The sequence below is a fragment of the Neofelis nebulosa genome, chromosome 18 (genome assembly GCF_028018385.1).
Source record: "Neofelis nebulosa isolate mNeoNeb1 chromosome 18, mNeoNeb1.pri, whole genome shotgun sequence".
Lineage (NCBI taxonomy): Eukaryota > Metazoa > Chordata > Mammalia > Carnivora > Felidae > Neofelis > Neofelis nebulosa.
In genome coordinates, this window is record NC_080799.1 from 6290096 (window position 1) to 6316049 (window position 25954).

Genomic DNA, 25954 nt, shown 5'->3' on the forward strand with positions numbered 1-25954 from the left:
CACCGTCGTGCTGGGCAGTCACCACAGCAGTGAGGATTATGACGATCTAACACATTTTTAAAAAATGTTTATTTATTTTGAGAGAGAGGGAGTGTGAGCAGGGCAGGGGCAGAGAGAGAGGGAGAGAGAGACTCCTAAACAGGCTCCGAGCTGTCAGCTCAGAGCCCAACGTTGGGCTCGATCCCATGAACCCATGAGATCGAGAGTCATGCTCGAGCTGCCAGGTGCCCCAACCTATCATATTTTACTTACCACTTCACAGTTTACATGAGACTTTCCCACCCAGTTATCTCTATTTACTCCTTATAGCAGCCCTGTCAGGGAGGGATCAACATCCCCATTTCACAGATGGGGAACTGAGGCCCTGAGATGTGAGGAGACACGTCCAAGGTGACCCAGCCGGCGAGTGCAAGGCCAGAGCTGGAACCCATAGGAGGCTGAGAGGAAACAGACACAGAGGCTGGCAGTGGCCCCGCTATTGGGGACGTCCAGGCCAGGGCCAGCTGTTCCCAAGGGGCCTCAAACACCAGCACCAGACTGGGTCTCTTAACTTTCAAGGCCCTTTCTGAACCTCTGGGGCTTCCCTCACAAGTGGCCGCCATCGGCGACAGCCGGGCCACGTGCAGAGGAGTGTGCCTTTCCCACAGGTATTCTTCCGAGCGGGCATCCTGGCTAAGCTTGAGGACATGCGGGACGAGCGTCTGGCCAAGATCATGACAATGCTGCAGTGTCGCCTGCGGGGCTTCCTCATGAGGATCGAGTTCAAGAAGATGCTGGAGCGAAGGTAGCACTCACAAACACGGGTGGGGCGGGGCCACTGAAGCCACGCGCATCCACGCAGAATGACCGGGGACCCGGCCACACACCCAGTGGTCAGCTTCAGTAGCGACTCGGGGCCGTGAGATGAGGGGAGGGAGCCGACATCTCCACTGGCCCAGAGAACCCTGTTCGGGGTCTGTATTCGCTTCCTGTGGCTGCTGGAACAGAGCAGCACAACCTGGGTGTCTTAAAACAATGGCAATTCTCATAGCGCTGGAGGCCAGGAGTCTGAAGTCAAGGAATATTGCAGGCTGCACTCCCCCTGAACGCTCTAAAGGAGGATCCTTTCTTGCTTCTTGTAGTCTTGGTGGCCTCAGGCGTTCCTTGGCTTATGGCCACATCAGTCCAGTTTCTGCCTGTTTTCACAAGACCTTCTCTCTGTGTCTCCACACGGCCTTCCTTCTTCTTATATGGACACCAGCCATCTTGGGTCAGGGGTCCACCTTTCTCCAGTATGACCTCATCTTAACCTAAGTAATGACACCTGCAAAGACCCTATTTCCAAATAAAGTCACATTCACAGGCACTGGGCGTTAAGACTTCAGCAGATCTTTTGGGAGGGGACACAATTCAACCCATAAGAGGGACCACCTAATACAGACCCTTCTCTCTTAAAGCCTACAAGTCACTTTCCCAGACTTCCCCTTATTGGTCCATGTGATGACACTGTCAGAGGGAGGTGGCAGGGCCGGCACCCCTGCTTCGCAGATGTGGAAACTGAGGTCAAAAGGGTGAAGGAACTGGCCCAGGTCCAGGCAGAAAGAGTCAAGACTGGAATCCAGAAGTCCTCACTCCAAATCCTTGCCCTCTGAATTGTATTTTCCAGCCATCTTTCTAAAATGATCATCAGGAAATAACTCAGGCTACCCTGGCTGACCTGTGGTTGACTCTGGTTCCTTGTGGGCATAGTATTAGTAATAAAACAGTAATGAGCAAATAACAATAATGAGGTCCTGATATCCACTGCCCCCCAACCCCCTCCCTGGGACCGTGACTGAAGGCAGCGACACAAGTTAGGGGCTGAGTGTAGGACAGCAGGGCCTTGGCACGCAGGAGGTCCTCGGTAAATGACAGTCCAGTGAAGCTGGAGGGGACAAGGGGGGCGGGTTCCAGAGACCGCAGAATGGATAGGACTCAGAGAGTAATGGGTGATTTCCCGTGAGGGAGAGGAAGGAAGGAAATGTAAGAAGAAATGAGTGGTCTGTCTCAGCCTTGTGCTGTCTGGGTGGAACCGTTCCATCAGGGAGGCCAGGCCCTGACACCTGCACTTTCATCCAGGGAACCCCGGCTTCCTTTTTTTGCAGAATCGGCCTGAAAGTCATCCAGCGGAACACACGCAAGTTCCTGGAGCTGCGTTTCTGGGGCTGGTGGAAGCTATACAACAAGGTAGGGCTGAGGGGCCAGGCTAGCTGGGCTGCAGCTACCAGTGCGTTGTGTGTGTCGAGGGGGTTGGGGGGGGGGGCAGTCCTGGTGGGGAGGTGCCTCTTGGGGGTGGGAGGCCACAGGATGCAGCAGGGACAGTCCACAAATGAGGGTGCCTGGGAGACAAATGAGGAATCCAGGGGGGCTAATTCCTCCCTGAGAAAAACCACAGAGGACCTTCCCGCCTCATGTCATCCCTCCAAATAACACCCCCTTAGGATGGAAAGCCCCTCAGTACAAAAAGGGGGCTTGGTCGTCGGCCCCTCCCCCTGCACATGTTGAGGCATCTTCAGCTCCTTCAGTGAGGTCCTCAGCTTCAGAGCTGGAGCAAGCTCAGGAAATCGTGGGATCTGGCCTATTTCCCAGGTCCTTCCGAGACAGCTGAGAGGGCAGTGAGTCAGCCCTTAACCAACGCAGCAGGCAGGGAGCCTTCCTCCTGGTGCAGGTGGAATCATACTGGGTGATGGGGTCCCCGCCTCGGGCCTCCATTCAAAGGGAACGGGCTGCTGGGCACCAGCAGAGGCCGGCTGCAGGGCTGCATTCAGGAGTCAGGATGGTGGTGTCTCAAGGGACAGCCATGCGGAGGGTGGATCAGGCTCTAGGTCATCTCGGGTGGCCCTGAGGCCCCCACGGCTCGTGTGGAAGCTTCCTTCCCCTCCCCATGGGAAAGCGCTTTCTAACACTCAGTGCTGACCACAGATTCAGAGCAGGGATAGTAAGTTCTGCCTCCCCAAAGGCTCTCCCACACAGGCCAGCCCCCTCGAGGGCCTGAGATCCCAGAGCAGTCCAGATGAGCATTTCTCCAAGTTCGGTCGTTACCAGTCCTTCCCCCACCTATTCCATGACTGAGCTTTCCTGATGCCAGCTACTTTTTTATTTTGAAATTTTTATTTTACTTTTTATTTGTATATATTTTAAGTTTGTTTATTTATTTTGAGAGAGACAGACAGAGTTCATTCGAGGGGGGGGGGGCAGAGAGAGAGGGAGACAGAGAATCCCAAGCAGGTTCCAGACTGCCAGGGCAGAGTCCCATGTGAGTCTTAGACCCATGACCTGTGAGATCATGACCCGAGCCGAGATCAGGAGTCAGACACTTAACCGACTGAGCCATCCAGGCACCCCTAAAAATAAGTTTAAAAAATAAGAAATTTAGGGGTGCCTGGGTGGTTCAGTCGGTTAAGTGTCCGACTCTTGATCTCAGCTCAGGTCATGATCTCACAGTTATAGATCAAGCCTCACATGGGGCTCTGTGCTGACAGTGTGGAGCCTGCTTGGGATTTCTCTCTCTCTCTCTCTCTCTCTCTCTCTCTCTCTCTCTCTCTCTCTCCCTCTCTCTCTCTCTCTCTCTCTCTCTCTCCCCTTCCCCCGCTTGTGCTCAAGCTCACTCTCTCTCCCAAAATATGTAAACATGAGACAATTTTAAATTTAAAAAAGCTACTTTTAAAGTAACTGTGTAACAATGAAAATCAAAGCATTTCTATGCAAGGCTTAAATCCATCTCACTTGCCCCCTCGGTATTTGTGTTGCCCTCTGGGAAGCCCCAGACCAACAGCCTTTAAGATTCCTCCCAAGCAGGACACCAGTGGTCAGAGAAGATGAGGAGACAAAGCCTGGAAACTTCTCTGTTCTTTACTAGAAAGCAACACTTCACTAACTGAACACGGCAGAGCAAGGTCCTGTTCCAATGAGTAAAAAAAGTAAAACAAAATAAAAATCCTTTACTCTTAGTTTTTAACTACGCTCTAGTCTTATCTAAGCCAGATAGGATGGGTCAGTGGGAAAAAAACCCAACACGTTCCGGTAGGCTTTCACTGAATAAAAATGTCACATAGTAGTGCGTGTATCCCAGGTCCCCACAGACAGAGAGACGGAGACACAGAAACAGGGAGAGAGACAGAGATAGGGAGACAGGAAGAGAGAGAGACAGCAAGGAGGAGGACCCCGTAAGGGAGAAAGGCAAGGGAAACTGGAGCCTGACCTCGGCCAGGCACAGCTTAGAGAACGGTGTGAGCCCTGAATGGGGCTAGATGCCGAGGAACACCTAACTGTGTCTGTCAGGATCGCAGAGACCCCTGAGGATTGGTCCTAGGCAAGGACGGGCCTTCTCTGTGGAGGCGAGAGATACTTCCTGGCATCTGCGGAGAGGGACTCCCTCATGGCTGCTTTCCGCCCCGATGGGGGTGTGAGGTCCTGTCTGAGGGAGAGCCCACAGCCCACCGCCGAGCCCCCGCGGCCCATCCCCCTAACGCCATAGGGTGTCGCCCACCACTCAGGTCAAGCCGCTCCTGAATGTGGCTCGGCAAGAGGAGGAGATGAAGGCCAAGGAGGAGGAGCTGAGGAACGCCATGTGCAAGACACAGGAGCTGATAAGCAGGGTAAAGGAGCTGGAGGAGAAGATGGCCACGCTCAGCCAGGAGAAGAATGACCTCACCATCCAGCTACAGGCCGTACGTGGGGCCCCGGAGGGAGGGCAGGAGCTGGGGGCCCTGGCAACTAACAGGATCCCTGGGGCCACTAAGAGCCAGACCCAGGGAGGCAGGTGGGGGGTGAGCCTTCTGAGAATCAGCATACGAGAGAGACCCCCGTAATAAAAGAATCACCCGCTTTTATGGGATGCATAAAATGGGAGCACCTATATATGGGCTCCACCCCTTAATGCCTCACAGTGATGATTTCCCTTATTTTTCAGACAAAGAACTGAATTTCAGTAATGTTATGCCACGAACTGAAAGTCACACAGCTCGTCTGGTTTGAGTCTGTGGCTGGTTGTTGTTTACGCCACTGACCCCATCTTGGGGAGACCCCAGTGGACACCCAGGGTGTCCCTCTGCTGCCACGTACTGTCCGTTTGACCTTTGACGACCCCACCTCCTCGGAGTATCAGGTCCCTCATCTCTAAACCGTCACTTACAGTGACATCTGCCTCGCTTGCTTCTTGGGGTCGTTATAAGGAGGAACTGCGGGTGGGAAATGGTTCGTTAACACAAAGGTGCTAAATCGATGCTGGGAGTCATTTGGGCAGATAGTCACTCCCCATTGGCAGACAGAAGTACAGGCACTCCCGGGCTCAGCCCCAACTACTGGCGGTGTGCAGCCTGTGTGTCCTCGACTTGTCCTGGACCACTGGCTACATCCTTCAGGTGCACCTGACCACCCGGGATCTGTTCAAATGCAGATTTCAACACAGCAGGTCTCGGGTGGAGCCTGAGATCTTGCGTCCTAACCAGCTCACGAGTGATGCAGCTGGTGGCCTGGGGACGGCACTGCGAGACTCTGTTCTGTCACACGCATCACAAGGAGCTCGGGGCCAGTGCCCAGACCCCTGTGGGACCCCCTCTGACCGGCGCTCTTTCTTCCACCAGGAGCAAGAGAACCTGATAGATGCCGAGGAGCGCCTGACCCAGATGATGAAGACGAAAATGGAGCTGGAGAGCCAGATCTCGGACATGCGGGAGCGGCTGGAGGAGGAGGAGGGCACGGCGGCCTCCCTGAGCGCCACGAAGCGCAAGCTGGAGGGCGAGATGAGTGACCTGAAGCGGGACCTGGAGGGCCTGGAGACCACACTGGCCAAGATAGAGAAGGAGAAGCAGGTGAGGAGGCCCTGGGGCCTCACTACACCCCCCTCGGGAACAGGAAACCCTGTGGGGGTCCCACCTGGAGTCCCCTCAGCAGCAACGCCCAGGACCCTAGCCACCAGCCACATGGGGCTAGTTTAACTTAACTCAGCACCATGGAAAACGTGACTCCTCTGTTGACCTAGCAGCATTTCGAGCGCTCAATAGCCACACGAGGCTAGTGCTAACCGCATCGAACTGAGAACGTAGCTGTTGCTGCAGAAAGTTCCGTCGGGACAAAGTAGCTAGAGGGATGAGGGCTCTTCCCCTCATGGTGACATCCAGGCTCAGGACTGACTGGTTCTCCCCGTGCCCGTGAAACCCAGGTGTCTGTGCTAGCCTGTGGCCCACTCAGACTCAGCGTCCCTGGGCCCCTCACAGAAGGTTCTTCTTCACTACATCTGCCTTCTCCCCTCTTCCCGGAAGAGACAACCCTCTCTCTAGCGTGGGGCCACCACTAGCTGTTGGATCTCTGCCCAAACAAGCAGCTGCTGCCCTTCCAGTCGGCTCCAGGGGGAGCCCCTGGCTCCTGATACCATCTGGTGGGCCCTTGGCCCCGAAGCCCCCTTCTTACCCTCACAAGTTGCGGGGGGGGGGGGGGGCGGATCCAGAGCAGGGGAAGGTGTATGCTGCCTAAGCCCATGACTCTTCAGCTCTGATGTGCACACAAAGTGCTGGCATCTTGATAACATGCCGGTTCTGCATCAGCAAGTCTGCTGGGACCCGAGGGTCCACGTCTCTCAGACACCGCTGACGGCTGAGGGCCGGGCTTTGAAGAGCCAAGGCCTGACTGATGGTTCTCACTGCTGCCCTCACCCTCAGATTCTGACCTGCCTGGGGTGTGCCCTGGGCACTAGCATTTCTCAGGCTCCCAAATGACTCTGGACCGCAGCCAAGCTGAAAAGCCCCTCTCTCGGAGCAAGCGCCTCCCTCTTTGTTCCCCCTCCAAGGCTGTTCCCAGCCTTAAAGGCCTGTCCCTCTCCTGCTCCTGTTTCCAGGCCCTGGATCACAAGGTCCGCACCCTAACCGGGGACCTCTCTCTCCGTGAAGACTCCATCGCCAAGCTCCAGAAGGAGAAGAGGGCCCTGGAGGAGCTGCACCAGGTAGGCACCACGGGCTTCTACTTGGCACAGCAGGTGGAGCTCGGAGACTGGAGACCCTGGTTCAAATCTTGGCTTTGCTGCCCCTCAGCTGGGGCCTATAGGGAAGTCAGTCTTCCTAAATCTCAATTTCCTCATCAGAGAAGCGGGCACTGTCATGTCTTGTTGCTCTCCTCCCAAGTTTGTTGTAAGTGGGGCGACCATATAATTTATCACCCAGACTAGTCTGAGAGTGAAAGAGGGGCAGCGGGCATGAGGAGATGGTCCCAGGTGCACTGGAAGCTAGAGTCCCCAGACTTATCAGGATGAGTGCCCTGCCGGTGCTAAAGCACCAGTGAACCCCAATACATCTTGGCGACAAAGGGCATGAGCTCTTGTGAGGAGACCCGTTTGACCGTTATGGGCTCAGGCTCCTGGAGGCAGAGCCAGCTCTGACCAGCCACCAGTGCTGACCTTGGCACAGACCACTTCCTAGCTCTGAAGACACAGGTGCAGAGAGCAAGTTGAAGCCCAGAACCGGACAGCAGACCCCCGTCGCCATGTTTGCTGACACCATGAACCCACAGCACATCCCCTTTAGTGCCTCTCTCTGCTGCCTCTGGAAATACTTCCCCTTAGACTGTAACCCTCAACCATTTCAAACTCAGAGCCCCCGTTTATAACAAATACAGTCGATTCTCATTATCCCAGGTAGTTATGTTCTATAAAGTCACCACAAACACTGAATAAACAAATGCTGGACCCCCGTTTTTGTTTTTAATTTTTTTTTTAACATTTATTCAATTTTGAGAGACAGAGCTCCAGCAGGGGAAGGGCAGAGAGAGAGGGAGACACAGAATCCGAAGCAGGCTCCAGGCTCTGAGCTGTCAACACAGAGCCCAACATGAGGTTCAAACCCACAGACCTCAAGATCATGACCTGAGCCAAAGTCAGATGCCCAACTGACTGAGCCACCCAGGCGCCCCAATACTGAACCTCGGTTTTAAGGGGAAATAGAAGCTTAGGTTCCTGCAAGCCTCTCGTCACGTTTTCGTCAATCAATCAATACATTACTTTGTTTTATGTGTGTTTCTGTGTAAGACACTACTTGGTACACACTGTCCACTCCTGAACAATGAACTCACGGTCAACAACCCTGTATCTCATGCCTGAACAAAGCTTATCTAACACACAAATTTCCTCTGTGAGGCACAGCACAGCTTTCTTGTGCTTGGGAACACTAGATAGCACTGTACCAGTGTGCTTGGTGCACCATTTTATGAGCCAAACTCACCAAGACAAAAGCACAAAAAATGTAAAAAAAACATGGCGCTGGGGCGCCTGGGTGGCGCAGTCGGTTAAGCGTCCGACTTCAGCCAGGTCACGATCTCGCGGTCCGTGAGTTCGAGCCCCGCGTCAGGCTCTGGGCTGATGGCTCGGAGCCTGGAGCCTGTTTCCGATTCTGTGTCTCCCTCTCTCTCTGCCCCTCCCCCGTTCATGCTCTGTCTCTCTCTGTCCCAAAAATAAATAAAAAATGTTGAAAAAAAAAAAATTTAAAAAAACATGGCGCTAAATAGACTGTGAAAAAGCCACCTGTTTGCAGTATGAGCTGAAACGAGAAGGCGGGGCATCATCTTATTTGACGTCAGCTGGGAATGTGCGCTCCAGAAGACGCAAACTTTTCACTGCTCTGCGCATGCCTGCAAATGACCATGAACGCACCACAAGTATTGATTTGGGATTACACATAAATTTTAGCTCGTAGGTAAATTGGAAAATAGATAACCCACAAATAATGAGGGCAGACTGCATTTTGGAAGCCTCTCTTTACTATCGTAAAATGAACATTATTACAGCTAATACATACCTTCAAAAGAATCAGTAGAGTGCCCTTCTTTTTAAGGGGGAAATGAATGGAATGTAATTTATAATAAATAACGGGGCTGTCCGTGTGTAAGCGCTCAGGCGGATCCACTAGAAGACGTCGTGAGCAGTCGGCTGAACACCCGAGCCTGCCTAGGTGGCCGAAGACGGACGGGCACAGAGGGTGTGTTGGTGACGCTGACGGCAAAGTGTGGCTGCCGTCAGTGATGCGGGTTTACAAAATGGTGAAGAACTCTCAGGGAGATTTTGACAATAACAAATCTCTCAGTTTTCATGGTAGATCATTCTTTAAAAATATAGTGTATACTAAATGAAAAAAAAAAGTTGAGTTATGTGTCCAGTGGTCCTGGCTGCTGGGTTTAGAAGAGTAGAACTGTTGTTTTACGTACGTGAATGCCCGGGTGGGGCATCAAGTGTGCGCACTACAGAATTATGCTTCACGGTACTGGATTGTCCAGAGTGAGGCATGTCCAGCATCCCTGGAACCACTAAGTGCCAGTGGGGCCCCCAATCATGGTGGCGAACAAAAGCCCCCCAACAGACCTCCTGCATGCCCCATGGAGAGCCAGAGCCCCACTGACCATTGAGGGCCCACCTACAGCTAATGGGTGCTCGGGTCTGCCCCTGCCTCACATGGCACCAGGGCCAGGGACTCAGTAGCTGTTCCCTGAAGTCAACTCGACCCAGCTCAGAAGTGATGGCAGAGAACTAGGTCTGTTCAGCTGCTTCTGCATGTCTTGTGGGGCATACAAGATCTTTCCTTCCAGAAAACCCTCGACGACCTGCAAGCTGAGGAGGACAAGGTGAACCACCTGACCAAGACCAACAGCAAGCTCAGCACCCAGATCCATGAGGTAATGCCCTGTTGCTGGGGCCAGTTCTATAGCTCAAGGGCCAGGTCTGTCATGGGGCCCAGGGTCCTCAGATACATTTGGGGAATTGGACTGACACGTCCCCCTGAGGAAATGAGGGCCTTTCTGTTGCCACAGCTAAGGAACCAGGCCCAGTCTGGTTCCTCAATTGCATTCTGGCCTCAGACTTACCCCACTCCCCTCAACACACGTGTTTTCTCTCGCTCTTCTTGTTTCTGCAGCTGGAGGATAACTGGGAACAAGAAAAGAAAATCCGGGCAGAGGTGGAGAAGGCCCGTCGGAAGGCTGAGAGTGACCTGAAGATAACCATTGACAACCTCAACGAGATGGAGCGGTCCAAGCTGGACCTCGAGGAAGTGGTGAAAAAGTACGCCTGTGCGGTCATTCATTTCATCCGTAACATTAGCACTTTCTGTGTGGTGCCAGGTGCTGGGCACCGTGCTGAGGGCTTCGCATGTATTAACGCACGTCCCTAGTACCCGCTATGTGCCAGGCACGGTGCCCGCTACAGAGCACATAGGGAGGGGACAGTAGGCGCTGCTCATCCACAGGGAGCTCCTAGTCTCACACAGGGCCAGCTGGGCACCAGAAAGGGGGCTGGTACTGAGCAATGCCCCTCCCCAATAGGCAGGGAGTCTTGGCAGAAACCTGTAAGCTGGGCTTTCAAAGATCACAAGGAGTCGAGGGGTATTTCAACATACTGCGGCAGTAACTATGGGGGACAGGTGGAGCGGAGAAAAACTAGAAGCAGGAAGGCAACCGGAAGGCTACTGCAATAGTCCAGGTATAAACCTGAACTAAAGCAAGAGGCTGAGGGGATGGAGATTAGGAGACGGACAAGCTTTCAGGGGGCAGGATTTGGACGACACAACTTTGAAGTACATTTTGCCAAGGCAGTTTGACAGCTCCACGAGCTGCTGTGAGACGCGTGTGGCTAATGCTGCATCGCGGCTCGTTTCTTCTGTGGCACACCCAGAAGCTGCATGTGACCTTGACCTGCTCACCTACTGGGTTTCTGGTGTCTTAGTTCTCACACATGGCTCCTTGACACGTGGAACCCACATATCAGAAGGAGACAGCCTTTTGTGGAAAGTTTTTGGAAGGAAATTTTCCCTAAAAAGGCAAAGCGCCCATGTGATTCTGGAGCCCCTAGAATGTAAGCTCACCAGGGCAGCGATTTCTGTCTGGTTTATTCACGGATGTGTCCCTGGAGCCCCAAACAGCATCCGGCAATAGTAGATAGTCAATAAACGTGTGCCAGATTAACAAATGCATGAGTGAGTGGGAGGCCTGTGCAGCAGATTCTGAGGGCTTTTGTAGGGCGAGACCTTCTGGGCTGTCACTGCAGAGGGTCAGGGGGTTAGGGGATGAATGGGTTTCAGCAGGTTCAAGGCCTCCTCCGGTAGCCCAGGTTCTGTTCCCTCACCAGCTGGCTGGTATCCCCTCAGAGCGCCTCCTCAGGAGATCACACCTTCTCTTGCAGGAGGGATATGGAAATCAATTCTGTCAACTCCAAGTATGAGGATGAGCAGTCTCTGAATTCCACACTCCAGCGGAAACTGAAGGAGCATCAGGTGTGTTCAGGACCGAGAAGGCACAACTCTCCTTTTGAAATGCCCTTCCAGGCACCTTGGCCCCCATCAGCTGCTTGGCCGCCTGGGTTTCCTGAGGAGCAAGGCTGCCCCAGAGTCCTTGACACTGATCCACATTCACCTCATGCAGGCTTAAAGTTAACGCCCCCACTATGAGGACAAGGCCCTCCACAATCTGCCCCTGCCCCCTCCCTGACCTTGTCACCCAGCGTTCCCGCCCCCCACTCCCTAGCCATGCTGGCTCCTTGAGGGGTCTCATACCCCAGCCTCTCCCCTGCCTCAGGACCATTGCACATACTCTCTGTGCCCTGTTTCCCTCTGCTTTTGACAATGTCCATCACATGCTCAGCCCCTTTCCATCACTTCCCTACTAAAAGGTCAAGTGGGTAAGTCTGTAACTTCACACAGAAGAGGTAAATCCCACCCCTCCACCCCCACTGATTTGTCTGCTAGGCCCGAATTGAGGAGCTGGAGGAAGAACTGGAAGCTGAGAGGGCAATGAGAGCCAAGGTAAATGAACTACTTCTACACTTACTTGAGTCTAAGGACCCAGTGCCAGCCACGATCCAACCATAAATAGACACTCCACTCAGGAAAGCACCAGAGGGGAGGGCAGGTTTCCAACTGAAAAGGCCCTCACTGTTTCTTGAGCCCCTACCGTGCATCAGGCACTGTGCTACAGGTGCAGTATTAATTAGGATGTAAGGCGTGGCCCCACCTAGCGCAGGCAGAGGAGACAACATGAGCCTGGGAACTCGGAGAACTGAACTCAACAGGCTGACGAGGGAAAGAATGTCTAGACGGAGGGAATGAGACGGCACCTCCCTGCACAGGTACAGAGATGTTAAAGGACCAGCAAAGAGTGGAAGGAGGCTTTAGATGAGGATGAGACCAGAGAGCCAGTGGGAGAGGAATCGTCACGCACCTAAACTCCTGATTCAGCCAAACGGGGGCCGGGGGTAGGACGGGCAGGGAGACCCACCCAGTGCAGGGAGGAGGACAGAGACATCCTTCACTGAGTGTGTGGGGTGGCAGGCAGAGTGCAGAGCTCCCAAAGTGCGGGCCCCCAGCCCCACAGACACCATGCGGTCACTGCAGTCTTTACCAGAGGGAGGGGCTCCCACATGGCTCCCCATCACGGTCACCCAACCTCCCCATCCCCAGGTGGAGAAACAACGCAGCGACCTGTCCCGGGATCTTGAAGACCTCAGTGACAGGCTGGAAGAGGCTGGGGGAGCCACGTCTGCTCAGGTACCATCCTTGTGGAGGGGACAGGCCCAGGGACCCCAGTTCCTGCCTGCCTTCAGGGAGAAAAAAAAACCTGCTGGATGAGAAGCAGTGAGAATAGGACCAGTTAGTTGTTGCTGAATTCCTGGGGCTAACTTGAGGAGAGAACAATTAATAATAAAGAAGAGGCCAGAGAGGGGCTGGTTTGGTCCCCTCTCTCCTGGGGATCCTTAGCTCAGTGGTGAGGACAGACGCGGCACGGGACTGAATGCAGAGGGCAGACGTTGTAAGATATAACGTGTCTTTCAGAAAATGTGAGCTGCGGTAATGCCAGCCGATTAGGGGAAGGACTGCCACTGTGCAGACAGTCTGTTACAGTTCCTAAGAGGGGGCGTGCCACGCAGGGCCACACGGGAAGCAGCAGGGTCAGTAGCGGCAGAGGCAGGGGAGAATTGCAGGCAAGAGCCTTTATTGTGGTTTCTGAGGAAGGAACGGATAAGGCAGAGGAAGCAGGCTTAGGACTGGTTAGTTTGGATAATTTCAGCGGGCTCTGGGGCACCGGGGCTGAGCCCAGTTGGTACCTGACCATGGGGGTAATGAGAGCAGGGGGACAGTGGCTGAGAGTATGAGCACCCCAGAGAGGAGGAGCTGGAGGTGTGGGCTCTAGACTGGTTGCTTTGCACTGGAAATCTAGCTGTTTGCTATCTCTAGGAGTTAGCTTACCCTGGGAGGGGCTGTTGTCCAGGGTCAGCAAAACCCCAGAGGACAAGGCATAAGAATACAGAAAATAAAGACATGGTTAATACAGAGGGGTGACCCCATACTGCCAGGGCTGGAATCCAAGTTGGGCCTCTGGTGTGGAATGCCTCTTCCTCCAACTCACATAAAGGCATCACAGAGACTGACAGAAGCTTGAAACTCTCCTTCTAATTCCGGATAGTCAGGTCGCTTACAAATGTGGCCCCTGGGTCAGAGCTGAGAGAAGGAAAGTGGATGGGGTCCCTTAGCACTGGAAGGCTAGGCATCCTTTCCCGAGGCTCCCTGGACTGCACACCCCACTCCCTCACCATCCTGGCCTCAGGCTGCTTGTTGTAGGGGGGAGTGCTGAGAACCAAAGCTGGTATGCGGCTGTGGTCGGGGTCCTGGGAGGAAACAAAATCATCCCAGGTGGTTTGAGTGAGAGGCATCAAGAAAGGACTACATCCAGCAATGCAGGGAAAGTGAAGACGACGGGACAGGATGTAGGGCACCAGAGGGGTGGGAGGAAGCAGGGTCATGGGGCTGTGACATCGGGAGCCTTGGAGCAGGGCCTACCTGGGGGGTTCCTTCTGGAAGCTCAGGGGGAATCTGTCCCAAGACTCTCCCCTGCCTTCTGGTGGGTTGCTGGCAATCCTTGGTGTTCCTTGCTTGTAGCTGAATCACCCCAACCTCCGCCTTCATGGTCACATGGCCTTCTTATGGGTCTCCCTGGATCCAAATCTCTCCCCTTATAAGGACAACCAGCCATTGGGTTAGGGGCCTCCCTAGTCCAGTATGACATTTTACCTTGTTTACATCTGCAAAGACCCTGTTTCCATCCACAGGTATCTGGGTTTAAGAACTGAGCATATCTTTTCGGGGGGCACAATTGGACACACAACACCATCTAAACGAATCCTATGGGCAATCCACCCAGAGGCTCGGGACTGACATCTCAATCAAGACATCCTATTAGAGGGGCGCAGAAATATCGGGACACCACTGAGCAGGCGGGCAGCGTCTGCCCTAAGGAGACCAGTGCCGGTCAGTTCTGCTAAAGCCCTGCTTCTCTCTCCCAGATTGAGCAGAACCGCAAGCGGGAGGCAGAGCTGCTAAAGCTGAGGCGGGAGCTGGAGGAGGCGGCCCTGCAGAGTGAGGCAGCGGCCTCCACACTGCGCAAGAAGCACACGGACTCCATGGCTGAGCTGACGGAGCACGTGGAGAACCTGCAGAGGGTCAAGGCCAAGCTGGAGAAGGACAAGCAAGTCATGAAGGCCGAGATCGACGACCTCAACGCCAGCATGGAGACGGTGCAGAAGTCCAAGGTGAGGTGGGGGGACCCCCCCCCCCCGAGTCACAGGGACGTGCCCCAGCATCTGGCTGCTTCACACATATTCCCCAAGCCCCCAGCAAGCCCGGGGCATGTTCTAGATGTTGTGAAGGCAATCGAGATGAGCCTGTCACAGATCCCACAGCAAGGTGTATAACCTTGGCCAAGTTCATAATCTAACTGTGCTCTTCTGTAAAATGGAGATAATAATAATCCCTGCTTCATAGAGCTATTGTGAGGGCTTCAACAGTTCCTGGCACATAAGAAAAGATCAATAAATGTGACAGACTAGGAAGAGTGACAACAGAAATGCATGCATCACCATAATGAAGAAGTGATACATGGCAAGAAGGAAAAGCGAGTAAGCCATTCAACACGCATTTATCAAGCAGCTGCCACAGAAAGAGCCTTCTTGTGACATGAGGGAAAGGGGGCTCCAAGGGTGAGCAAGGATGATGCTTTGGGGTCCCTGGCTCAGCCAACCAGAATCTCCAAACTTCAGACACTCATGAGGCATCTTCACAGTTCCCATTTTATCCACACACCCTGGAACTAAGGCTAGTATTTTTTTTCTTAAATTGGCCCATTGCATTTTCTTACTGGGTGAGGTCCTCAGGGGTCCGGAGTGGCTAGAAAAGGGGGATGAGCCAGAGAGTGAGGGTCTGTGTGCCAACCCAAAGACTCTAAGTTTATGTATAGAAATGATAAGGTGGGGCAGGGCGAGGGGGATCGGGGGAGATGGTTCTGAGATAGGCACGTTCTAGAAGGACGAGGGAGGTAGTCTAGGAGGCTGCACTAGGGGAACCCAGGTGGAAAGCAGGGAGGGTTTGGCCTGGCTTCTCCATTTCCCCACTGGGTACATCTTCCTTGAGCAGATGAATGCCGAGGCCCACATCCGAAAGCTGGAAGACAGTTTAGCAGAAGCCAACGCCAAGGTGGCTGAGCTGGAGCGAAACCAGGCAGAAATCAATGCCATCAGGACCCGCCTGCAAGGTGAGCATGCCTCTCCCTGCAGCTTCCCGAGGAACAGTGTGTGGAACAGAACAGGGATGCTCAAGGAAACCGAAAGAGTACCCATGTCCTCTTCCCGGAGCTTTCTCAGCCTTGGAAACTTCACACCCGCTGTGATGAGACAGGAGATCTGATTCCACCCATGGAGTGCCCCAAGCAGCATCTTTGCAACATAAAACAAGTGACACTATTCAAAGCATTCCCCTATCAGTTGTCTCAACCACCCTGCAAGATCAGCAGGAGGGGCGGTAGACAAAATTCAGTTTTTAAACATTTTAAAACATGACCCACATATTAAGAGCAAACATGTGTCACCAGTAAGGGAGCCAGAACATGGTGAACTTGCCCTCAAGGGGCATTTGAAGGACAGAGATTTACAGTCATTTGGGGGAAGGGAGGCTTCAATAACTTTGCTCAGTTAGAGGCAGAACAGGTTAATGTCCTACCACACAGTAATACTGCAACCTCTTGGTTTTGTTTTGTTTTTTACCAGAAGAAATCCTTTGCATCCTAGGACAAAAATAATTTGTGACTTATCACTATTCACTTAACACCTAACCTTGCAGAGGCTGGGCCCTCACAGACACGTACTCCCTGAGAGAAGTAAACACTCCTCAGGCCAGTTAGACCACGTTGCAGTGTGACCCCAGAGAACCCGCTGGCATCCTTTGGCCTTATTTCCCGCATCCTGAATACTTTCTAAAATCAATATTCCCTTTGATGGATAAGAAAAGTGAAGCTCAGCGGGACGAGGTAACTTGCCACAAAACCAGAATGACTTACAGGGCAGGACTCAAGCTCGCTCGTGCTCTCCGGCTCATGCACGTCTTCCTGGCCTCCGGCCCCCACAATCAGTTCACAGATGACAGGAGCATAGGTTCTGGGACCGTGACAATTACATTTTCAAAGTAAAGGCTCTCTGCCCCACTGTTTCCTTTAAACTTCCCTGCAGGATCTTGTGCCGGGGCTGGGACTTCGTTATCTGGAGCCCTGTACCCCATGCAAGACACCTGGATGTCAGCAATGTTTGGACAACTGCTCCCCTCCTGGGCTCGCTTACTTTAGGCAGCCGGCAATGGTTCACCATTGCTCCCCCTTCCAGCCCACTTGGCCAAGTCATCATATTTATTGGGTACTTTGAGAACGATGCACTGGGATAGCTTAGGATCTGGCTGGGGAGCCAGTTTTTCATCCACTATTTCTCCCATTCCCCTTCCTGCCCAGCTGAAAATGGTGAACTGAGCCGGGAGTATGAAGAATCACAGAGCCGGCTCAATCAAATCCTGCGGATAAAGACATCACTGACGTCGCAGGTGGACGATTACAAGAGGCAGCTGGATGAAGAATCCAAGGTTTGTTTGGTGATGGGGTGGGGGCGACAGAGCTACCTTCCTGAAGAAAGTTACAGGTTATGAAGATGTAGAAGGAACATGAAAAGTGGTACCTAGGAGCACCTGGGCGGCTCAGTCGGTTAAGCGTCCGACTTCGGCTCAGGTCGTGATCTCCTGGTTTGTGACCTCAAGCCCCACGTCGGGCTCTGTGCTGACAGCTTGGAGCCTGGAGCCTGCTTCGGATTCTGTGTCTCCTTCTCTCTCTGCCCCTCCCCTGCTCATGCTCTGTCTCTCTCTGTCTCAAAAATAAATAAAAAACATTAAAAAATAATAATTAAAAAAAATTTTTTTTTTTTTTAAAGAAAAGTGGTGCCTAGGTGGCTCAGTTGGTTGAGCATCCGACTTCAGCTCAGGCTATTATCTCGCATTTGTGAGTTTGAGCCCTGCATTAGGCTCACTGCTGTCGGTGCAGAGACTGCTTCAGATCCTCTGTCCCCCTCTTTCTCTGCCCCTCCCCGGCTCATGCTTGCTCTCCCTCACTGGCTCTCTCTTAAAAATGAATAAAAGCATTAAAAAATTTTTTTTAAGTCAACTACAAAACTGTAATATGCTATGTGTATGACTAAATGAAAGTGATGAACTCCCATACCCTCATGGACAGTAATTGGAACAAAATGAGGAAAATAAACCCTGATGGCCTGGGTTGTAGAATCGGTGTCCTTTCCCCCCTTCACTTGCTGCACTGTCAATCCAATGCTGCGGATGTCTAAGCAATGGCCCTGGGGTCCACAGAGACCAGCGGGGCCTCTGACGGCCTCCGCTGGTCCCCACAGTCTCGCAGCACGGCCATGGTGAGTCTTGCCAACACGAAGCATGACCTGGACCTGGTGAAGGAGCAGCTGGAGGAGGAGCAGGGAGGCAAGTCAGAGCTGCAGCGCCTCGTGTCCAAGCTCAACACCGAGGTGACCACCTGGAGGACTAAGTATGAGACGGATGCCATCCAGAGGACCGAGGAGCTGGAGGAGACCAAGTGAGTGTGACCCTGTGCCAGAGAGCTGGGAAGGCTGGGGTGTGGGTGGTGCTGGTGGTCTGACCACATCAGACACTTGCTGAGGCCAGGGTCACATCCAGGAGAAAGCAGTTCACAGGCTCCTCTTAAAATTAAAAAAAAAAAAATTTTTTTTTAATGTTTATTTATTTCTGACAGAGAGAGAAAGAGAGAGACAGAGCATGAACGGGGGAGGGACAGAGAGAGAGGGAGACAGAATCCGAAGCAGGCTCCAGGCTCCGAGCTGCCAGCACAGAGCCCGACGCGGGGCTCGAACTCACAGACCGCGAGATCATGACCTGAGCCGAAGTCAGATTCTCAACCGACTGAGCCACCCAGGCGCCCCCTCTTAAAATTTTCTTTAATGTTTATTTACTTTTGAGGGAGAGAGAAACAGAGTGTGAGTGGGGGAGGGGCAGACAGGGAGACACAGACCTCGATGCGGGCTCCAGGCTCTGAGCTGTCTGCACAGAGCCTGATGTGGGGCTCGAACTCATGAACTGTGACATCATGACCTGAGCACAGGCTCCTCTTAAAGTGGGGGCCGGGGGGGATGCGTGTCTAGATAGGAGAGCCCACTTTGTGCCCTTAGCAAAGTAGCCACTGTCAGCCTTTGGGTTCCATCCTCAAGGATTTCTACATGTCAGCATGAAAGTGCTCAGGGGCGCCTGGGTGGCGCAGTCGGTTAAGCGTCCGACTTCAGCCAGGTCACGGTCTCGCGGTCCGTGAGTTCGAGCCCCGCGTCAGGCTCTGGGCTGATGGCTCGGAGCCTGGAGCCTGCTTCCGATTCTGTGTCTCCCTCTCTCTCTGCCCCTCCCCCGTTCATGCTCTGTCTCTCTCTGTCCCAAAAATAAAAAAAAAACGTTGAAAAAAAAAAATTAAAAAAAAAAAAAAAAAAAAAGAAAGTGCTCAGGCTCCTGCAAGGAAGTCAAGAACAGGGCCTCCACCTCCAGGCAGGGTTTCTCTGCCCTTAAAGTGCTCAGGAAGCTTCCACAGGTCTGCTAGGTCTGGGGTGGGGCCTCTGGGCGATGTTGGGAGGGCTCAGACCACACTCCCAAAGGTCCTCACTCTGCTGGTTCCCCAGCTCTGTGCTACATGCCCTCAAAGCTTGCAAGCCTTCTTCCTCATTTGCAAACTAGAGTGGTGGACATTCTGCCTGATGGGCCTGAGGAAGTAAGAGTGGACACGTGAATGTGGCTCAGAGCCACCTTCTTGTAGAACAGGCTGGCTGGCTTGCCCACGGGAAGCCCTGCATGTGAGCCACCAGGCACCAGGCAGGGAGGGTACCCCGGCCTGCTTGCCTGTCTTGCTCGCCCCCTGGAAATTTGTGGCGACATGACAGTGATAAGCACAGAGCCCTCCAGCTGACGTAAATCTCTTATCAGAAGGTCTTCATACATTGAGCCTAAATCTGCCTTCCTGTAGCCTCCAGCTCCTGAGCTCTGGCCCTTTTCTATTTTCTGCTGAGAGCGGCCAGCAGCTGCCTGGTCCCACCCCAAAGCTCACTCTAGATCTCAGTCCCTCACCTCTCTCTGCCTGGACCTTCTTCCCCAGACACCCACAGGGTCCTTGCCCTCCTCTCCCTCCGGCCTCCGCTCATGTGTTCCCCTCCCTGCTTTACTTTCTCCGTGGTGCTTCTGTCTCTAGGTCTATCCCTCGTCTAGAACAGATGTTTTGTGAAGGCAGGAGTCTTAGTCTGTTTTTATTCAATGCTGTTTTTCGAATGCCTGTAACGATACCTGACAGAGTAGAAACAATACATAATTGTTGGATGGATAGATGGATGGATGGACAGACAGACAGTGGTTGCTTTCCTCTAACACTCTCCATTTTATCTGCAACTTCTCCACTGTGACCCCAGAGCTCAGGACCACAAACACAGCCCCCTAGCCCATGGGCTTCTATGTTTCCTTGATGGCCTCTCTTGCCCTCACCCACAGGAGGAAACTGGCCGCCAGACTCCAGGAAGCAGAAGAGACAGCCGAAGCCGCCCAGGCCAGGGCTGCCTCCCTTGAGAAAAATAAACAGCGACTCCAGGCAGAAATCGAGGACCTCACCATCGACTTGGAGAAGGTCAGGGGGTCAAAATGTTCGAAGGCTGCCTATTTGCTGGGTCCAAGGGACCCCAGGGAGCTGTTGGAAACTGTCACATGTCTGGGCTTCCCAAGAAAAAACAGGTGGCCCAACAGGATGGAGCACAGGGTCTGTATTCCGGCCCACTGAACACAGGCTCTCGCCTGCAAATGTGTTTATACACTCATAATTCTGCAATCTTAACACCCAACAGGTCGCTATTCAAATAGCTCTGTGGTGAGGACAAAACGGTCCCAGGAAGTCATGCAACCTATTGTCTCTGTTCCCCTTTTCCTCACACAAACCACATAACACACACTTTGTGTGGCTAAACATTCCTGTTTGCATCCCTGGTTCAGACTGATTTGCCAGACTTCAGCCAAATTAAATAAGATTTCAACTGGTACACAGGAACCTGGTCTTGGTGTTTCAGGGCAACTGCTTCATGCCAGTGGTGAGGGGCAGAGGGGCATATCCATGTGAGAGGCTTCAGGAAAATAGCCCCAAAACCTGAAAAGGTTTTGCTCCTCCAAAATTAAGAAATGAAGCAGAAATTTACAAAATCAAGTATTGCACAGCAATAAATACATAGTTGCTGGAGTGCCTGGGTGGCTCAGTCGGTTAAGCAACCAACTTCGGCACAGGTCATGTCACAGTTCATGAGTTGGAGCCCCACATAGGGCTCTGGCTGACAGCTCAGAGCCTGGAGCCTGCTTCAGATTCTGTGTCTCTCTCACTCTCTCTCACTCTCTGCCCCTCCCCAGCTTACGCTCTGTCTCTCTCTCTCTCTCTCTCAAAAAATAAACATTAAAAAGTAAATACATAGTTGCTGGACACTTATGAAAAGGAGGAAAGGTCTATGAAAAATAAGGTCTGAAAATAATCAGCTTTGATTCACAAGAAAAATAACACCAAACCCATCTCTGAGTTGGACAATGACATGTAACAGGTATTAGTAAGTCATAGAGAAAAATGTTACGGGGGGTTGGGTGAATGTTCTAAATCTGGGAAGGCCACTGTGGCCCAGATCCCTCATCATACACCTAAGAAAATCCTAGCCTGGGAAGATAAAATAGACTGCCCAAGGTCACATATCTAGTAGTAGGAGTTTTAGAACTGGAGGGTAACTCTTTCCAGGCTCCTTGCCCTGTGCTTGTGCTATAAATGTTGAATTATATCCCAATCCCCAAGAAATCTGTGGTCACCAGAGTTACTGGGGAGGGCTGGGGAAGGCAGGGAGGAGGGCAGAAGCAGAGGAAGGGGCTGGAGAGTCAGAACCCCCGGAGACCATCATCCCCACCTCTCCCCAGGCCAACGCTGCGGCTGCTGCCCTGGACAAGAAGCAGCGAGTCTTTGACAAGATGCTGGCCGAGTGGCAGCAGAAGTGCGAAGAGCTGCAGGTGGAGGTGGACAGTGCGCAGAAAGAGTGCCGCATGTACATGACCGAGAGCTTCAAGATCAAGACCGCCTATGAGGAGTCCCTGGAGCACCTTGAGTCGGTGAAGAAGGAGAACAAGACTCTGCAGGGTGAGTCTGAGGGCAGGGACAAAGACCCAGGCAGGGCCTCCCTCCTCCTGAGCGCATCACATGTTTGAGTACCTGGCACATAGTAGGTACACACAATAAATGCCAACTGCCTGGCAAGCAATTTGTAGAAGCACTTGGGCACTCAGCAACATGACTTCGAGCAGGTGAGTTACTTAACCTTTCTGTGCCTCAGTTTCCTCATCTGTAAATTGGGGAAATAATAATGTCTTCCTTGTAAGGTTGAGACAGTTGGAATAAGATAAAATGTGTAAAATCTTCACTGAGTAGAGTAGCTGGCAGAAATGAGGACTTAACAGATTTTAAGTATTGAGCCCTTACATCTGTCCTATGCACACAACATATACACATGGAAGATTTCTTACGTATAGGAGTCGCATGCTGGAACTCCGTTCTGTTGGATGTTGTTTGAAAATTGGTGCCTATCTGTTGAAGAATGTTTTGCTATACAGGGATTTGACTGCATTAATAAGTTTTTATGGCAGGTACACATTTCTAACCACAAAATCAGTTGTGTAAGATAGGTCAGGGTTTTTTGTTGTTGTTGTTTTGTTTTTTTTTGTTTTCAAGAACTGTTCTGCTGAGCAGCAAAAATCTCAGTCAACACAGGGTTTCCTCAATTCAGGTTAGGTGCCTGATGTAGGGTCACTGTAATGGAGGGTAGAGGCAGATGGTCCCTGATTGTCCCCCAAACCTGCCCAAGGTCCTATGAGTCCCTCCCTGGGGAGTTGTCGGTTCACAGGGGATAATCTCAAGAGCCCAGCATGTGAGGTATGAAGGCTTTGCTTCTGTAGTCTCCAAAGTGTGAATACTAAAGGTCTTAAATATAAATACCTGAGTTAAGATAGGGGAGAAACAACCAGAACACCCAGATCAAGGTTGCCTGGACTAGGAGAGGACAGAAAATAGGAGGGGGTTGCTGATTAGGTTCTGCTGAAGGTCCCAGGGCGCTGCCTCCTCCCTTAACCCCCATCCCACCTCCAACTCCTGGTGCAGATGAGAAAGCTCCCCGGTAACCTGGGAGTTAAGAGCAGAGGAATATGCACTTCACCTGGCTCGTGAAGCATAGGTGGGAACAAACCTTGTAAAGTAGCCCCAGTCAGGGGCACCTGGGTGGCTCAGTCAGTTGAGCATCCAACTTCAGCTCAGATCATGATCTTGTGGCTCTTGAGTTCAGGCCCTGTGTTGGGCTCTGGGCTGACAGCTCAGAGCTTGGAGCCTGTTTTGGATTTCTGTGTCTCCCTCTCTCTCTTCCCCTCCCCTTCTCTTCTCTTCTCTCTCTCTCTCTCTCTCTCTCTCTCTCTCTCCCTCAAAAAATAATTTTTTTTTTAATTAAAAAGAAATTAAGTAAAGTAGTCCCAGCCTGGTGGGAGCGACGGAGGAGAATGGCCAAGCAGCTTACTTGGGCTGAAAGGGTGTGAGGTACCATCACAGCATTCCTCATGATCCCAGAGCAGTGCAGTAGAGAATGTTCTGGAAACAGCCACTATGTCCAGGACAGACGACAGGAAGCCATGTGGGCTACGAGTGTGTCTGTGACATCAGCACAGATGGACCCCAACAGCTGAGACTTAGATGATGCCCCCAGTGCTTTCCACTCTACCTGGAACTTAGAAACCCAACCAGGAAGATATTGGATTAAATGAGATTTCTCTGAACTCAGGGAGGCTTGATGTAGGAATGGAGTTTGGTCATGGATTAGTCAAGGTAGTCACATTTCTCGGACACCTCTGGTTGCGGCTGACATTTATGGCTGCTCCAAGGTGCTGGGTGGATCCCTGGGAGCTCCTCTGGGTGGGTAACAGGTCTCCCAACTGAGGAAGGAGATCAGAAAGGCTCTACTCCTCCACCTTTTCTTGGTTTTCAGACCTGGTGGCGGGGATGCAGAGGGGGAGAAAGGGTCTGAGAAAGGAAAGCCTGGAGTTTAGGCCTAATGGGCCTGGGGAGTCCTGGGCACTGGCCCACCAAGCTGTTCAGTGCTTACCCACTCTTCTGTGGGCCTCAGCCTCTCATCTGTAAAACGAGGAGCTTGAACTCACTGTTCTCCAATGCCCAAGCCCTGATGCTCCATGAGTCTACGACTTGGAGCATATTGCTTCTCTTTGGATACAGTGAGGCTAGGAGTGCCTGCTTCTGCCCTGATGTAAGAATGTCTGTGTCACATGCCATGGCCCTGGGAAGCTGGTGGTCCTCATGTGCCTTATTAACGAGAATATTCCTTTCTCAGAGGAGATAAAGGAACTGATTGATCAGCTGGGTGAGGGAGGACGGAGTGTGCATGAGCTGCAGAAGTTGAAGAAAAAATTGGAGATTGAGAAAGAAGAACTCCAGGTGGCCCTGGAGGAAGCGGAATCTTCCCTGGAGGTAACCATGTGGCCATCACCTTGGAGGCTGGACCCTTGGCCAGGGACTATGCACCTACTTGGCCAGAAAGACTGATGTTTATATTCCTGGCAGGTTGAAGAGAGCAAGGTGATTCGAATTCAGCTGGAACTGGCTCAGGTTAAAGCTGACATCGACCGGAGAATCCACGAGAAAGAAGAGGAATTTGAAGCTACGAGGTACGGGGCTGAGGTGATGGGAGGCTGACTTTGGGTAGCATTGACGGGCCTCTGCCACCTACTAGTCATCTGACCTTGGGCAATTTAGGTGAATACTCTGAAACATAGTACTTCAGTGATCACAAAACACCATGGGATAATTAATCATCATCATCATCATCATCATCATCATCATCATCATCCAAAAATGGGCAAAGGACTTTAACAGACATTTCTCCAAGGAAGATATACAAATGGCCACTAAGCACATGGGAAGATGCTCACTACCACTAGTCATGAGGGAAATGCAAATCAAAACTGCAAGGAGATACCACCTCACACCCATTAGGATGGCTGCTATCCAAAACGCAAGAAATAACAAGTGTTGGTGAGGATGTAGAGAAACTGGAACGTTTGTGCACTGTTGGTGGGAATGTAAAATGGTACAGCCGATGTGAAAGCCAGTATAGAGGTTCCTCAAAAAATTTAAAATAGAATTACCGTATGATCCAGCAATTCTACTTCTGAATATTTACCCAAAAGAACTGAAAGCAGGGTCTTGGAGAGATACTTGTATACCATGTTCATAGCATTATTCAGAAGAGCTGTGGCATGAAAGCAACCCAAGTCCACTGACAAAAGGAATGGATAAACAAAATGTGGTCTCTACACACAGTGCAAATTTATCCAGCCTTCACAAGCAAGGAAATTCAGACACCTGCTACAACATGGGTGAACCTTGAGGACATTATAACTGAGTGAAAAAAGCCAGTCACAAAAAGACAGATACTGCATGGTTCTACCTACAGGAGGAAGTACTTAGACCAGTCACAATCACAGAAACGGAAAGCAGAATAGTAGTTGCCAGGGGCCAGGGGAAAGTGGGATATTGGGGAGTTAGTGTTTCATGGGAACATGGTTTAGTTTTATCAGATGAAAAGAGTTCTGGAGACAGGCGGTGCCAGTAGAAGCACAGCATGAGGTACGTGTTTAATACCACGGGACCGCACACTTCAAAATGGTTAACATAGGACATTTTACGTAATGCATATTTTCCCACAATAAAAAAAAAATCAGAAAGCCCCCCTGTGAGATGGATGCAGTTGCCCCATCTGACAGATGTGAATGACGATAGCTTCTCGTCACCCCTCTCAGGGGTGGTGAAGATTAACTGAGATGATAAATATGAAATTACTCCATAACCTGCAAAGCCACACAGATATAAATTACTACGAACATTCATGAACCCTCAGAAAACAACCACCACGTCATGGAAAAGAACTGATCTGCTGGGTGCTGGATTTGGAGATTTCTTTTTAATTCAGTGTCCACTGTTGCTGCCTGAGGTTCCAATAAGTTTTGGACTCAGCACTAAGTTTTTGTTTACAGAAATATGATTTGTTGTGATTCTGAGAAGAATTGCACACATGAGTTGCACACATTTGCAACTATCCACATTGGCATCTTGCCTAAACTGCCTGCCTGAAATCTTCCTGCACTATTGCTTCCTGAGTTTACAACATCCCCCACAATCACCCCTAACAAAGCTGCAGGCAGAGCCACTGGAGGGAGAAGCCCCATGACTCTGCAGCCATTAGAATAAACCCTAAATATCTAGCTATATGCCACTATGTGGCGTGGCGGGGGGAGGGGAGGAGAGAGAGTTTGCAACAGATTGGAGATATAATTTACATAGTTTGCCCATGACGAGGGAAAAATTCAATGGTTCTCAGTTGTCCAATTATCACTGCAATTTTAGAACATTTTCATCATTCCCCCAAAGAAACCCCATATCCTTTTGCAGTGTTGCCCCATTTCTCCCCACCACC

General features: G+C 51.7%; 2 protein-coding genes across 4 annotated transcripts in view; one reads left to right on the forward strand and one right to left on the reverse strand.

Moving 5' to 3' along the window:
• The window catches only part of KPNA7 (karyopherin subunit alpha 7), a 102811-nt gene that overhangs the window by 71887 nt on the left and 4970 nt on the right, over positions 1-25954 (reverse strand). The gene's annotated exons all lie outside the window — the stretch shown is intronic.
• Positions 1-25954, forward strand: part of LOC131501086 (myosin-16) — a 62760-nt gene that overhangs the window by 24293 nt on the left and 12513 nt on the right. For all 3 annotated transcript variants that reach the window (XM_058710793.1, XM_058710792.1, XM_058710791.1), the window contains 18 exons: positions 648-784; positions 2124-2205; positions 4515-4688; positions 5604-5831; positions 6854-6958; positions 9586-9672; positions 9912-10057; positions 11174-11264; positions 11736-11792; positions 12447-12533; positions 14327-14572; positions 15453-15570; positions 16813-16940; positions 17753-17949; positions 19908-20040; positions 21351-21567; positions 23813-23949; positions 24043-24146. In XM_058710793.1, the coding sequence (XP_058566776.1) occupies positions 648-784; positions 2124-2205; positions 4515-4688; positions 5604-5831; positions 6854-6958; positions 9586-9672; positions 9912-10057; positions 11174-11264; positions 11736-11792; positions 12447-12533; positions 14327-14572; positions 15453-15570; positions 16813-16940; positions 17753-17949; positions 19908-20040; positions 21351-21567; positions 23813-23949; positions 24043-24146 (2474 nt within the window). The remainder of the gene's footprint in view (positions 1-647; positions 785-2123; positions 2206-4514; positions 4689-5603; positions 5832-6853; positions 6959-9585; positions 9673-9911; positions 10058-11173; positions 11265-11735; positions 11793-12446; positions 12534-14326; positions 14573-15452; positions 15571-16812; positions 16941-17752; positions 17950-19907; positions 20041-21350; positions 21568-23812; positions 23950-24042; positions 24147-25954) is intronic.